Raw genomic sequence first — 16,943 nt, 5'->3', positions numbered from 1 at the left:
ACAAGCGTATCTTATTATTTCTGGTTACAGATATATCCAGTGGCGACTGGTCATTAGGGGCACAGCCCCACCTAGTGTCAGCAGAAAGTATTAAAAATAATGATTACAAAAAAATGCAAAAAACAAATAAAAAAATAAATAAAATATATTTTAAGATCATGTTTAATCATCTGATTCGTCTGTACATTGCTGTTTTAGTCTGTGTTCTTCTAATTAGTGTCTACAGTGTGTGCCTATTGAGCTGTTTAGAGCCATGTGGGACAAAACCCGATCATGCTCTCCCTCTCACTGTCTAACTAACTAATTATAATTTTGATTTAGGTCAAAATATTATATTTGTAAACCTGAAGAGTCAGTGCCAGTGCCTCACCAGCCATGAACCTCACTGCAGAAGCTTATATATAGACATCTAAGTTTTCTGTGCCCCACCACTTTTGTACATAAAGAAACGCCACTGGATATATCAAACTTCCAAAGCGACCAGAACCGCCCGAACTTCCCAAACCTGAGATACTACACATAAACACAGCAGTCTCCAAAGCAGCAGAAGGCAGAGACCTGGTATGGACGCTGGCCCGAAACCAGAGCGAGAATCAACCGCATATTCCTGCGTGGTCTGCATTCAATGCCTTCACATCAGACACACCTTGTCCAGTAGCCACTGTACTATACATGCCCTTCATAAGAGAATCGCCCTCAGATTTGTCCACCATCTATACAGCTATGATACAGCTTGTACAGCTGAAGAACTGGGACAACACCATGTGCTTGTGACTGCAGACCTTGCAATTTATAGCAAAGCGCAACAGATATTGAACAAACCAGAGCTCTTAAAAGGGAAGATCACAATGAGACTAGGAGGTATGCATATCACAATGGCTTACCATGCAAGCATTGGAAAGCTCTATGCTGATGGCGAACTGTTTGACATACTCACTGAGTCAGACGTGTATGCAGAGGGCACAGCCCGACAGTTGCTTCAGGGGAAGCAGCTGGCAAGAGGAATAAGGAGCATAAAGCTAGCCTCTGAGGCTCTGTTCAGGCTCTTCTGGAAAGCCATGCAATCATGGCTTGAAAAGAAAGGCAAATGTGCAATAACTGGAGCACAAGAGCAACTCCTACGAGATGTACAGTATGCATTTCATGGTAATGACAAGGCCACTGCTCAACAGCTTATCGGTGAGGTGGAGACGGAACTTACTGGGATCCAGAACATTATCCAGACTTTCATAGTTGAAGGGGCTAAGCAATCAGCAACTTTTGGATATTGGTTAATGTTCCTCAAGGGTGCTGATCTGTTGCTAAGGTTCAGAACGTGAAGCAGACTTTCAACTTCACCTGAATAGCATGTGTGAAATCATCCCTTGGTTCAGAGCTGCTGAAAGAACCAATTATGCCAAGTACATGCCGGTCTACGTTGCAGAAATGAAAGCTCTTGAACATGAACAACCAGAAGCATTCATGCAAGAAGGCGGATTTCTTGTCCGCCAGTCAGAGGATCACAGCTTCAACTGTGTGGCGACTGATCAGGCACTGGAGCAAACCATCAACCGAGAAGGCAAGAGTCAGGGTGGAGTTGTTGGCTTCACATTGCGAAAGGCAGCTCTCACAAGATGGTTGATGACAGCCTGACAGGGCATGTGACCACAGCATACGTGGATGCCATGAAAGACCTTTGTGACACTGATGCAAAGGGCCCAAAAGCACACAAAGAACATGGAGCCTCTAGAATGGACAGAGATGAGGGAGACATACAAAAGATAATGGAAGCTGTGGAGCAGAAGCAGAACCCCTTTGACCTTGATAGTATCCCTGAGGAACTGATCAATATTGCAAGTGGTCAGGTTGCATCTGAGAAAGTTGCAAAAGAGCTGTCAAGTTTCCTCCAAGATGGTGCTGAGCAGAATGCCATCTTTATTGAACAACGCCTGGCAAAATCCCAAAAAACTAAGAGTTTCTGGGATCCTGAGAAAAGAAAACAGTGTGCAACCTTCAAAGACATGAAAACATCAGGTGGAGTCAGTACTAGAAAGGTTCACATGGACTCAGATGTGCTCTTTCGAAGATTACTTGCTGTATCCAAGCAAAGAGAGGTATCCATGGAGACTGTGATGTCTCATAAACTTGCTGCTGTCCCCCCCGCTTTGTTTTATGATGATGGAAGCATGAGAAAGACAACAAAAGCCGACCTTGCTAAAGAATTGGAGTCAGTAGTTGAAGAGACACAGCAGTTGCCTAATGTTGCTGAACCATCTGCATACATCATCGATGGCATGGCTCTTCTACAGAGTCTCCCTGACTCAGGCTTTCAGACATTCAATGACCTGGGTGAGTGTGTCTGGAAGAAGATCACAACACTAATGGAAAAGGAAAATAACAACTGTGTTGCTCTAGTGTTTGATAGGTATGATCATCCACACTCAATCAAAGACCTGGAAAGGCAAAGAAGAGGCACCATCCAAGCAAGCAGATCTACACATGTCATCACAGGCAAAGCCAAAGTTCCTAACAACAGGAAATACCTCAAGGTCAGTGGTAACAAGGCTGCTTTATGCAGCTTTGTAAGCAACTATATAGCCAATACAGGGCCCAAGAGAATCTCCTCAGAGAACACAGTCATTTTGGCAGGTGGCTTTGAAAATGGTGAGGAGGTTAAAGTGGTCAGCAAGTCAGGTGTTGACAACTTGACAGATCTGTATAGTGACCAGGAGGAGGCTGACACCAGATTGGTATTACATGCAATACATCTAGCAGAGTCTCATTCTCGGGTCGTCATCAGATGTGATGATACCGACGTTCTGGACATGGCCCAAGGGAGAGGTTTGTCCCAGTCTGTCCCATCGCAAAGAAGCTTGGTGCAGCATTTTGTGCATGTATACCTGCATGCCACGCCCTCACAGGTTGTGATACCACAAGCAGCTTGTACAGAATTGGGAAGGCTACTGTGTTTACAAGACTTAAGACCCATCTGAGTGACTTAAATGAGATGGCGAGTTTTGGACTTTCTGGAAGTCTGGAGGAGGCTATTCCTGTGGCAAGAAAGTATGCCCTCCTTCTGTATGGCCAAAAGAAAAGGGAGGATGGCCGTCCTTGCACCACCTTGGATGAGCTGAGGTACACACTAGCATCTACAACAGATTCATCAGCTGCAAATCTACCCCCAACAGAAGATGCCTTCCAGCAACATGTATTAAGAGCTATGTACCAGACCGCAGTGTGGTGTCACAGCCATGTGGCCAAGCCTCATCTCTGGAACCCAGTTGGTAGAGGGTGGAGGCTCAGAGAAGATGGGTCTATTGAACCAGTTATGTTCGTCAAAGAACCTGCACCTAAAGAAGTCAGAGACATCACCCACCTATACTGTAAGGACGGAAAGTGCAATGATAGCAGCAAATGCCAATGTCTTTCAGTAGGCTTGACTTGCACAGAGTTTTGCTCTTGCTCTGACTGCCCAAATGTGAGCCATGTTGTTTTTGATGACAATGTGGATGAGTGATAGAGATGTGTTTATATGCATGTATCCCCCGGCTCCCCACTAGCTTAGTTTAGATAAGAACATTTAATTTGAATACTAAAGTTTGTTAATCCAAAAACCTATTTCCTTGTCTCTGTGTCTCACCTTCTAGTCCCTGGCACATTTTGGCTGCAGTTGCGCATAACAGTGTATAAAGACATCATAAACGTTTAGTGACATAACTCGATGAGTATGTAAGCTACCTTTACACAATTGCTATTGCTGGATTCAGTAGAACCACACCTTTTCAACAGGCCCTTGTGTGTGTTGCTATGGCAATCCATGTCAGGATCACTACAAAGTAAAGAGATCATTCTTCATAGATACATTTCCGCCTTTTGTAGGTATGTGTTCAAATGACTGTATCTCCAATTTACATTAAGATATTGACATTCAGTCTTTTCTATAATGCAGAGGGATGTCCTGAGCTCAGGTATGCCAAGTTTTAAACCTATCAGACCTTCCATTGTAAATCTACATGAGTTGTTATGCCTCAACCCCCAGGCGGCCAGCCTTTATTTTTAGTTTGGGGTGTCTAACTTTATATATCAATTTCACCACTTTTGCAGTAAAATATTTGTATACAACAATCCATTCCATGTATGGGAGGCCTTAGAGATGAGGAAAAAGTAAGTTGTGTTTTGTCCTAACTCCGGGAGGGGTATCTCAAAAATGTTGGGGCCATTGTGACTAGCCTATTTGTGCAGATAGCATGAAGTCGAAAAGATTGGTGATCGTCGATGCTAGCGTTAGCGTTAGCATTTCTCCCCCGGGCTTAAATTGTGTATTATAGAATGATCACACTGGTGACAGTACTCTTCAAAGGGTTCACAAAATATGACTACTACTCTTACTGTTTAACATCTTGGGTTACTTAATGTTACTTCATATTAAATAAGGCTAATAAAAATGACAAGGCTGTAATGCTAACTAACGTGCTAGGTACTAGCTAGGTAGCTAACTTGATCCAGCCACTCCTGGTCCTTTCATCAGACGGCAAGCGAAAGAACGATCTGGTATGATAACAACCTGGTACTAAGCACACAGGCATCTTGTTAAAGTTATCTTATCTTAGCCAGCGCCATAGAGATAGATTATATCTCTATGGCGCTGATCTTAGCTATCTCTTTGTTGAGGAAAACAATGGTGACATCACTTACGCATAGCCGTGGGAACATGTTTCAAATGGGGGGTGCTGTGGGGATGACACCAGGGCTGGTTCTGACCAATGTGCTGCCCTATAAGGTAATATTTTAGCTGGCAATGAAAAACCTCTACAAAAGACCACTACACTGCAAAAAGAGAAATATATTGACATGTTGGACAGCTTATATAACAAGGCTTCAAATGTATTATATATTATAACATGTTTTAATTGGAGGGGTGGACTTCACATCCTCTAGGGGGGTCCAGGGGTACCCCCCCGGGAAGATTTTTAAAACATTTTAAAGTAAAATGCTTCAATTTGGTGCACTTTGAGCGCCCAATTAGAGACTGATCTAGGGGGTACAACTCTAAACACCCATATGAAAAAGATCGGTTTGCATTTTATCAATCAAATAAGCAGGTATGTGAACATTTCCAATAACCTACCATAGCCAATAACAAATACATGTAACTTATTTTATTTGTGTTGTTCATTCATATCTTATTTTACAAGTTAACATTTATTTATTTATTTATATTTTAAAATCTCTCCAGTTTTAAACGATATTTTTGGTTTACTGTCCTATAGTATACATTGGAATGATTTCAAATCTGTTTTTATTTATCCTAATAATTATAAAGGTGTGCCTTGGAAATATTTGTTTACATAAATTGTGATCAAAACGTTTGAGACCCACTGAGATAACTTCGACTAAAGTGAACTATCTAAGCCCTCAGAGTCCTTTACCTCACTGAGCCTCTCAGTCTGACAGGAGAGGACTCTCCCTCCACATTATTGTAGAAACAGCTTCTTATATCCGTTAGCGCAGCAGAAGCTAACAACAATCCCCGCCGGTACCGGGGTATCCCCTCTCTCTATCTCTCTCACTTTGGCTGTGAGCTGCGGGCGCCTGCTAAGCCAACATCCCCCACTTCATCACTCACAGCGCCTATCGTACAGGGCAAATGGAAAATGTAACCGGGGAAAAGGGTGTTATCTTTACTTAATTATGAATGTTGTTACATCAAGGCTGAAAATTCGTTTTTTTTTATTATATCTCGTGGAAGTGCAGATCCCCTGTCCTCCACCAGGGGGTGCTGCAGCACCCTCAGCACCCCTACTTCCCACGGCCCTGCACTTACGCGACACTGGGAGTTGTAGTCTTTCTAGTTGCGTATTTTTCATAGTCTTATATTTCAACAGTTTTACGACAAACAGTGACTTTTTGGACATAGAAATTATTTTTTAAGATTGACAAACATCATATGTGTAATTCATGGCACAATTCAAACGGGATCGAAAGATACGTTTTCTCTCTCCATTGACTTCAATACTTTATTTTTCCGAAATAAGGTCCCATGGACTGGAAGATGGGCGTGACTTCGCCACTCGAAATGTCCCTACGTCTGTTTCCGGTTATTTTTATTTTGAAATTCAGTTCCTGACGGACGCCAAAAAAGCCAGAGATTATGGAATTAAACAAATAAATAAAAACAAGGATAATTGTGTGTTATTGTTGAGTAAATAACAGTGTGTTATTTAGAAAATAATAACAAATTAGAAGGAAAAAAAGATTTTTAAAAATACAGATTTCAGTATTTTGAGGCTCTGAGCCCCATGTCTTTCCCTCACAGACAACAAAAAAAAGGGGAAAATTGTGTTGGTGAACGAATCAATAGATTCAATGTCGTGACCATAACACGAAATGCCGTGAGACTGGGTTGGACATACATACATACATACATACATACATACATACATACATACATACACACACACTTTTTTTTAAATATTGAAGTTAAAAGCATCAATCTGGTGCACTTTTAGAGCAACATTAGGAGATCTGTGGATACATCTCAACACCCATATGAAACAGAACTGTAAGCAGATTTTCTTTTTCTTTATGGATATTTTACAAATCACTCCCTTTTCAAACTGTATTCTTGTTTATTAATAACGACTTTTTTTACTATCATATAGTATTTTATACCTGTTTTTCATCTATTCTCTTATTTTTGTACTATAATGATCATATAAAGGTGTGCCTTTACCTCACAGAGCTGAGGTTATCAGAGCCGCTCAGTCTTTCAGGAGAGAGCTCTCTAATAATGGCGCGTTTCCACTGCAGCGTGGAGCTCGCTTTAAGCGTGCCGAGCCGTGCGGGGCCCGTTTTTGGTTGGGCTTCCACTTGGCCTAGTTTTGGCCCGGGGCTACTTTTTCACCTTTTTTCTGGTCCGACTAAATCGTGGTTCTATCGAGGCCAACAAACAGGACTCGGGCTGAGTTTGCTAAACTAGAGAGAGAATCGCTGTCAAGGGGGCTACAACTACAACAAGATGAACATATTTGACCATGATTTAATTGTAATACACGTTTCAAAATGATGCTGAAGTAACAAGATACTGATACCGGTTAGTAAAAACCATGAATTAATGCTTTGACAAGTCTGCAGACAGACGGCAGGCGAAAAACCTTTTAAAATGTGTGATCTTCTTATTATAGACACTTCCAAACATTTGGTCTACCTACGCTGTAAAATGTATTATCTCTTCGATTTACACATGGCATCTATTGCACGTCTGTCCGTCCTGGGAGAGGGATCCCTCCTCTGTTGCTCTCCCTGAGGTTTTCTCCCATTTTCCCCTTTAAACTGTGGGTTTTTCTCCGGAGGTTTTTCATTGTACGATGTGAGGGTCTAAGGACAGAGGGTGTCGTTTTCTCATACTGATATTCTGCACAAACTGTGCTGTTGTATTTGCTGTAAAGTGTCTTTACTGTAGGGTATTTTTATTATATGTACAGCACTTTGGCTCAACCAAAAATCGTTTAAAAATGTGCTATATAAATAAAGCTTGATTTGATTTGTTGTCTAAATGGAGATCGGCTAAGCTAACGCAATATAGGCTATATTCTCCGACCGTCCACACTCACAACGGCCTATACAGACATAAATAAACCAGCGACTGTATTCGCCATGACACAGACAGTCAGTGGTTTGTAGTTATTTAATTTTTGTCTAGTTTCTGAACAGATATGAGGAGCTTGAGTGCAAACAGCTAACGGCTGATGTTTTTTTTTCTGGGGTGCTCATTGAAGATTATGTCACGGCTCCGCCAACACTGCGTTACTATAGTTATACTGCCCCAACTCCTAAACTGTAATGGAAGCACAGCATTAAAGTGAGCCGGGCCTAATAAGGCCTAACCAAACCGAGCGAGGCCGAGAGGGGGCGAGCGAGGCCTGCGGTGGAAATGGGCCATAAAGTTTATGTTCATAAAAGCACACAGAAGCTGTATACGTTTTTTGGGAGTTTGATTTATTTTAAAATGAACACAAATACAAAATTAAAACCGATAATTGCAGAATAAAACCATTATTTTCAAAAAAATGTGGCGGCCCCTATAGGTTGATGCGCCCTTAGCATTCGCATATACTGCCTATGCCCGGCCCTGCACACACTACATACATACATACATACATACATACATACATACATACATACATACATACATACATACATACATACATACATACTATACATACAGTAGGCTACAGACACACACACAGACAGACACATATAGATATATTGATTATAGTTAAAATAATAATAATTAGTTCCAATATTTTACATCTTAGATTGTTATTTATTTTTGCTCCCTTATCTTTCTTCATACATAATTCATAAGCAGTGTTAAAGGGTGCCTGAGATCTAATATTTGCATTGCTAATGACTGCTTCTCTGTAACGGTTGTGAAGGCAACAACAATTAACTAGTAGAGCAAGTAGGATGTCAGAGTAAATAACACATATTAATTTACACATACATAATCCACAGTGTGTAGTAGAAGTATACAGCCAAGTCATTTTTTTCATTTTCTTAACTAATCCGGATGTGACCTCTCTAGTCAACATTGCGTCACCACGTAAACGTAGTGACGCTCTAGTGCTACGCGCTGGAGCTGGGTGTGAAGATGGCGGACGAGGAGGCCGAGCAGGACCATAGTCCTGAGAATTGTGTCAGTGAAACGATTGGGGAACTCAGACAACGGTTGCAAGCACTGAAAGAAGTCGTGGTTAGAGACAGTGGAGATTCCTCAACCCAAACGTCTTCTGAGTTTTGCCAAGAGTTTTGTACGGTAAGATATTTCCCCTCTCATACTCAACGTTAGCCAACAACATAGCAGTTAGCATTTTAGAATAAAGGTAACGTTACGTGTGGATAATTCCAGGGAGATGTTTTCTACGGTCACAGAGTAAAACATTGTGCAGTGGGTACACTTTGGTTAATCGTTGTACAAGAAATTATAAAACTTTGACCAATCTATAAGGTTAAACAGATAAAACGTATTCTGCCTGCTGATATGGCAAGCTACGCTAAATAAGCTACTAGCACACGCTAGCTCAGAGCTATATCTGCAGGAGGTAACTAAAGGATTGGTAGCTGTAATGTTGTCGCCTCTAAATCTAGTAACATGTCTATAAAACTATATAAGTCTGTCATAGATTGATTCCATCAAACCAATACTACCCCGTTGGCACGCTTGGCTCAGGGTGATAGCGTTAACTATTCCCAGTTATCAGCCAAAACAGATAGCCTGCAGATAGCAAACGTTAGCTTGTATGTTTAGCAACATGCGCGTGCACGAGAGCATAATGTTGCTGGTCCTCTAGCTCTCGGGTGAACAGATTTAATTGGTCTTGCTTTGTTATTGCCACTGTTGAAGCCAGCGCCCCGTAATTTGTTGTAAACACAACTTTTACTACCTTACACTAAATGTAGCGAATTTGATAATAACTTCAGAGGAAAATAGAGTATTGTTTTGGTGTATACGTGCCTAACAGCACGTACGCTTTTGCAGAAAGTGCACGCCGTATACCACCGTTGTTGTATACCAAAACAATTGCACCTAAATCAAATCCAGTCTGCTTTGATTCCTGCAAGTTGTCATTTGCACAATTCAATGTCAGAGATGTGTGTAGCTTATTGTGTGATCCTATGACAGCACAGAGGGCGGATCTGCACCAAACATCTCCACTGACAAACCTGGGTTGGAATATGTCCATTGAGAGTAACAGACTACAATGTGAGATTGTTGAGGAGACATCCAAATATGTAGTCTACAAAACTATTATTTATTCAACAGAAGACATGTTTGAAGAAAAAAAAATTGTAGTAGGGTCATGTAAAGTCGCCTTTTTTGAGGGTTGCACAGGACGGCTTTCCAAATTATTCTGTTCAAATGTTTCTATTTACAGGACCTGAGGGGAAAGATGGACCAGAGGTTTCCTGAATGAATTACTATTTAAACAAATATATCTTTGATACAGTTTTATCATTACACATAAATAATTATTCTTGGGCGTTAGTATAATTACCTTTTTTATTTATCTACAATACATTTATTTTTCCAAATATTTATTAAACAATAACACGCATTTGACTGGAGGATGCAAACCAGGTGACTGTTTCAACAGCTGCATGCTACCTTCTCGGGTGATACAATGAATATCAAATAATAAAATAGTTTGTTTTTTATTGACAGGGTACCAATGTAAAATTGAATCTTGTTATTGAATGTAACCTAAATATTACATTAACAAAAACTGTTCCTCTATGGTTCGCTCCAATATGTAAATACCTCCCACCCCTACATTGGCATCTGGGACAGACTCAGGAAATCTCTTATCATGACTTCAGGTAAACCACTTGCTTTTAGTCTAATCCATTTGATTTATGTCTGTGTTTGACAGAGATGGGACCCAGAAACATGCTGACATTACTGTTTAATGAAACAATGGGGTCTAACAGCCCAGATAGTTCTTACTTTTATAATTAAAGGTGGGGTATGTAATTTTGGAGAAACCAGCTCGAGTGCGCTAGAATTTGAAAATACACAACCGGAAAAAATCTTCCACTTCCTTACAGAGCCCCTCCTCCAACACACACGAACGCGCACATGACCAATGAGGGCACGAGATAAGTTTGTGCACAGATGGAAGGCTGACAGCACTACGGCTTCCACTAGGGATGTGCATTTCCATCACTGAGGCCGATGCGATGTGCATCTCGATACGTTGCCTACGATACATTAACGATACATTTGAAACACCATGCAATACGATATGATTTACCCCTGTTGCGATACATTTCGATATGATTTGATTCAACATTATGCGATTCGGGGCGACGCGATTCAACACGATGCAAAAATAATGATACTTCAATATGGTACGACACAGGATTTTAATTTTATTCCTTATATGTAGCAAATCATAAATTAACAAAAAATTGCTTTACATATTTGGTTCTCTCTACTAGTACTGCACATCCCGTCATGCTGTTTCTTTTTTTTACCTTTTTTACTTTAAAAAACTCCAGAGTACAATTGTATAACACCTCACAGTTAAACAATTTTGTGCCTGATGTGCTTAACACTCATCCATAGGCTAACTCACCAGTGAGCAGAAAGCAGTGGTTTCTATATGAACAATAAAGAATACAAATAACCTTTCACAAACAGCTCTTTCATAACTGCTTACTGTAAGGAAGACATTTAAACTATTATTGGCAGTCACAGTCTGCTGTAAACTAAACACCACTCTCTCCGACAGAACACCTCACTGAGTGATTTAACTCATATGTCTAGCTTTCAGGTTTTTCTTTTCAGCCGCAGACCCCATGTCGCCTCTTTATGTGCGTCGCTAAGTTCCTCGTACTACTTGTGTACTTTAAAGCAGCAAGGCATCGTTTACAATTTGCGATCAATTTTTCAAGTTGACCGTCTTTCTTGAAAAATCCAAAGTGTTGCCAAACGTTTGATTTGTAGCAGAGTTCCCGTTAGAATATTTAGTGCCGGTCAAAGGTCTTCTTTGTTATTTATTGAGCTTTAAAACCAATTGATATGATTCGATATTAAACAAAAGAATGATTGCAGATTAACTATTCAAAAGTGTACAGTAATTTGCAATAATACGGGAATAATAAACGGAGCGCTGACGGCCTGACCCTGACAGCCCGTCAGTATCATGCAGCTTGCGGATCAGTAATGAGTGACCCGACAGTAAAACTAAACATATCTAACTAGTTACGGTAGTTTGAGAGGTTATTAAAATAGCTGCGTGTGATATTCTAACCTGAAGTGTGTTTTGTTCCGCTCACCGTTGCATGTGATCATGCAGAGCTGCGTGTCGACTCGTCAGCAGTAGCTGATCTCTCTCTCCCGTCAGATTAGACTTTACTCGCGTTTATGTCCATATCGATCAGATCTAGCTAGTTCTAGCTAATGATAGGACTACCTGCTTATTAAAAGACACCTAAACAATAAGCGTCGCTATGCAACCGGGTGAGGCGGCAAAGTATAGCGCAGCATTATGCATTTGTTTACATGCCCACCGGAACCCCGAGGCATTACCAACAATCAACCCATACAGGACATCTCTTTCTCCATATTAAGTGTTAGACATTAGAATTGACTATTATTGTCTGTCACATTAGGGCTGTGCAATTTAATCGATCCTGCGATATATATCGATATTTTGTTTCCCGAGAAAGTATCGATATTTCAGCCGAGGGTATCGATACATTAACTCCCATTCAAATCCCCCGTGTTCCGCCTGGCACTCTGCTCGCTGCCCATTCCCCCCCGTTCGCTTTGCATGAAGAGCGGTTACGTCAGCCAGCCGAGCCGCTAGTGTCGCTGTAGAGCATTTCTAGATACACAGACGCCGTTGTCTTCTTCTCGCAGTGAGTGCGAAGCGGTTCAGGAGAATGGCGGCAAACATTAACCACACTGGAAATGGTCTTCTCTACCGCCGGAGATATCGGCCCAATCCCAAACCACTCCCTCGACGGAGTGAACTCCGTCTGTAGCCACACTCGCAGCTCAACGAGGCTCCCTCCTATCAGATGGAGGGAGTAAATACAGCAGCAAGCTTTGGGACGGCCTCCCCTCTCTCCGGCAGAAACAGGAAATGCCGTAACTGTATGTAACAACGGTTTCAAATCAGCATCTCTTAGACAAAAAGTTTAAATTAATAACTCAAATAAAACTCCTAACATCTTTCATTGTGTTTCAAAGCTCTTTTAGTTTTAAACCTGATGTTTATAAGCTTCATAGTTTTCGCAACGGTCTGTAAATATACACAACTTTATAATAAAATGCACACATTTACCTTTTTCTAGACTAAACACAGGTATGATCCTAAGTTAAAACATATGAGGTTGTTAACATCGCAGTTTATCAGTGGATGTTTGCTGGAAGTACTTGTTAACAGCTTGACAGCAGCGGACACACACACAGCGCGACTCCGGTCAGGTAGAGACCGGTCTCAAGTCAGCACCGCTGCAGACTCGCTGTTTGAGGGCTTGATAGCCCACTCCCCCTCCACACCGCTCCACACTCGGAGCCGGACCCTCCGCGTCTACGCGGAAACGGAGGGGTAGGGTGTAGGGGGCGGTTTGGGAATTGGCCATCGTCACTGCTCAGAGAAGTGCACTTCTCCCAGACCACGTTGATCAGATTATATTCCTGAACAAAAATCTGAAGACAATGTAGATGCAGTTATGTAGAGAGGAGCCTTTCTGCTTATTGTTTTTGGCTTAAATGTTACTCCTTTGGACTTGAATTATTGGCAGGTACATTTTACATTAAATGTTGTTCTTAGTGACTTGAATTATTGGCTACCTCATATTCTGTGTTAAGCTAAAAATGCTGTAAAAGAATCTGTTCAGAACAGGCCACCTGCTGCACCTTTTTATTCTCCGTTGTCCATTGTGATACTACACTTTATGTACTTACGTTTCAAAGGCTTGTAAGCTACAGTTGGCACTGTTTCAATAAATGAAACAAATTTTCTCACCACATCTTTTGAGTCATTTTGTCCAGCATTTGCAAGCTGTAGACTCTGTCTAGTCAGAGCCATATATTGTATAATTGATGCTTTCAGTTTTCAGTTGAATTAATTCAATCCAAGTCAATGGAACACTCACAAGATGTCACCAAAATCACACTGTCCCTTTAAAATCTTTCAGAAAAGGATGTAAGTGTATCGAATCGTATCGAATCGTATCGTTGGCTGAATATCGTGATATATATTGTATCGTGAGCTCAATATCGTGTATCGTATCGTGAGATTAGTGTATCGTTACAGCCCTATGTCACATACTCTTTTGTCGGTCACATAAGTGGTGCAAGTTGCGCAACTGATGCGGTATTGCGCTAAGGGGAAATTATTTTGACCGGACACTTTGACAGGAGAGATTTAGAGTTGCCGGTCTTCAGCATATTTTACCGGTCATAGTCCGGTAATTACCGTCTAACGAGAACTCTGATTTGTAGGTATTTTTCGGTGCGCTGTGTTTCTCTTTCTCCTCGACTTCCATGTTTGTTGATAACTGAGACTCTCGGCCTCCGTAGTGCGAAGCAAAGATCAAAGATTGTCTCTGCTGAGTGCTGACAGGATGAGAGGATATTATATGAATGACTCGGTTTTTCGCGAGTTCAACCCAAACTGTAGCCGATGTGCACTCTGTCAACCGGTGCACTCGCATCTTGAATGTTTATGCCGGTGCACCGATGCGAATCAGTGAATCTTAACATCCCTAGCTTCCACAGATTACATTTTTTTTATGTATTTCTTATCAAAGCATTTCATATATGCATTGCTCTCGGGATGTTAAAAGCATTCCATGGAATATACAAAAAAGTTTTTCTGAAATAAATTACAAACCCCGCCTTTTAAGTGCATGAAATAATTTTGCTCATTTTCGGTTTAGGGGCAGTTGTCTGATCTCCAGCCAGTTCTGGAACGTTTACTTGAGAAACATTTACCCAAAGACAGACTGATGAATGAGTAAGCAAAGCGAAAGAATAGACGAACATCCCAGAGCATTGGAGTCACACCTCCTCCATAGGATTGGGAACCGAAACTCGGTTCCAGATGAGAACCGATAAGAAAATGCCAGGTACCCATACAAAATACACAATTTTGGTTCTGCTTAAGGGTTCCTAAACGCGGTAGACCCTGTGTTCCACCAGGTCCGTCTGTGCCGCGGTGGAATACAGGGTAAGGGCGGACTTGCCATCTGTGTGTTTTGGAGAACCACAGAACGGCCGGTTGTCAGCGGGCCATTGCGGCTCGGTATGCTGACGGCCGTCGGCGGCCGTCTCGGTACGCTGGCGGCCGGCTCGGTACGCTGGCGGCCGGCACCGCCCTTAACATTTTTTTTACGTCATCATGTAATTTGCGCTGACAGTTGCCCCGCAGCGAGGCTCCCCCGCCCTCCCGTAGACAGTTCACAAGCTCAGTCACTTCATAGCACCAAAGATGGATCGCGGTAAACACTCTGAAGTAATGCTCCACTACACTAAAAAAGAAAAAGACAAGGCACAGTGCAATGCCTGTTAATAGCTTGCCACAGGCATAGCTCAGTTAAAATAAAGCACAGCTATTGTGCAATACATTTGTATTGCATGTATATTTTTTATTTGTAAAAATGTCAGTTAAAGCTTAAAAGAATAAAGATATTTTTCTTATCTAAACATTTGACCTCTTTCTTTTACAATTTTGGAATCGAAACGGGGAATCGATAAGTGGAATCGGAATCAATACATTTCAAACGATACCCATCCCTACTCCTGCATCAGTGGTCCAGAGCTAATTTCTTATTAACAAAGGGGGTTCACAATAACATGCCTTTTTTAATCAGGAGATGTTTTCTATCAACCATACCCAGGACTACAACTACGATTCCTCTGTTTCATTAGTATCGGTACTTTAAGAATGACGGGGAAAAGTATTCCGGTGAGAAAGCGCTGTTTTAATAAGAGCCGTGTGCAGTGGCGGCCGGCCCATAGGGGCGCTAGTGGCGCCGCCCCCCCTCTTCCCACATGTTTGATTGTCATTCAAAATTCAAAAATAAATTAAAAAATATATTTCCAAAAAATATTTTATTTTTATTTTTAAAGAATAAGGTAAATATTATATAGTTGGTATCAGTAAAATGTATAATCTACAATAAAATCTCATTTAAAATTGTTTTACGATGTCTAAAGTTACTGATAAGTCACATGTTTCCAGAGCAGCAGCAGCCAACAAGCTGACTGTTGCTATCTGTAAACTATGCCGCCGAAACATAATTTCAGCCAATCAGCGTCGTCAGACCTGATGCTCAAAGGGCGCCCTGTCAGCGCCCTGGCCTGTGTGTCTGTGAGTTGTTTGGACTCGTATCCAAGGTGACGCTACAGTAGTTGTCTGCAGGTGTAGACTCCGGTGCTAGTGGATCGCCGGAGCTGTAGATTAACATTTACATGCTTATTGTAGTTGCAAGGGCAATGCCTGTGGTATAGGGATGTGCATCTCCATCACTGAGGCCGATGCGATGCGCACCTCGATACGTTGCCACGATACGATACATTAACGATACCTTTGAAACACCAGGCGATGCGATACGATACGATTCACCCCTGTTGCGATACAGTTCGATACGATTTGATTCAACATTATGCGATTCGGGGCGATACGATGCGATTCAACACGATGCAAAAATAATGATACTTCAATATGGTACGACAGAGGATGTTTGTTTTATTCCTTATATGCAGGAAATCATACATTAAAAAAAAAAGTGCTTTACATATTTGGTACTGCACATCCCATCATGCCGTTTATTTTTTTACCTTTAAAAGCTCTCCAGAGTACAATTGTATAACACCTCACAGTTAAACAATGTAAGGATGCATTGCTCATGATTAACAATGTGCAAATAACAGCTACCATAGAGCAATGCCCATACAGCTGCCAGCCTGATGTGCTTAACACTCAGAGGCTAACTCACCAGTGAGCAGAAAGCAGTGGTTTCTATCTGAACAATAAAGAAAACAAATAACCTTTCACAAACAGGTATTTCATAACTGCTTACAGTAAGGAAGACATTTCAATTATTATTGGCCGTCACAGGCTGCTGTAAGCTAAACACCTCTCTCTGACAGAACACCTCACTGAGTGATTTAACTCATGTGTCTCACTTTCAGGTTTCTCTTTTCAGCCGCAGACCCCACGTCGCCTCTTTATGTGTGTCGCTAAGTTCCTCGTACTACTTGTGTACTTTAAAGCGGCTCGGCATCGTTAACAATTTGCGAGTGATTTTTCAAGTTGACCGTCTGTAGTAATAGTGCCGCGCACATATGCCATCAGGACGTTACTGATGGGGTGCGGCTGCGGAGTGATACTGTGTGTATGCAAGTCCGCATCTAGGACGGATCTATGTATCATAGCTGTAGA

General features: G+C 41.5%; 1 protein-coding gene and 1 long non-coding RNA gene across 2 annotated transcripts in view; one reads left to right on the top strand and one right to left on the bottom strand.

The window, feature by feature from the left end:
• LOC307016869 overlaps positions 1-16,943 on the bottom strand; it is a 305,672-nt gene that overhangs the window by 142,619 nt on the left and 146,110 nt on the right. The gene's annotated exons all lie outside the window — the stretch shown is intronic.
• Positions 8,593-16,943, top strand: part of znf292b (zinc finger protein 292b) — a 37,522-nt gene continuing 29,171 nt past the window's right edge. The window contains exon 1 of the mRNA XM_079642399.1: positions 8,593-8,797. Coding sequence (XP_079498525.1) covers positions 8,633-8,797 — 165 coding nt within the window. The 5' untranslated portion in view covers positions 8,593-8,632. The remainder of the gene's footprint in view (positions 8,798-16,943) is intronic.

Source organism: Notothenia rossii (genome assembly GCF_949606895.1).
Source record: "Notothenia rossii genome assembly, chromosome: 8".
In the NCBI taxonomy this organism is placed as follows: Eukaryota; Metazoa; Chordata; class Actinopteri; order Perciformes; family Nototheniidae; genus Notothenia; species Notothenia rossii.
The sequence above is the reverse complement of the archived record's forward strand: the minus strand, read 5'-3'. Positions and strand labels throughout refer to the sequence as shown.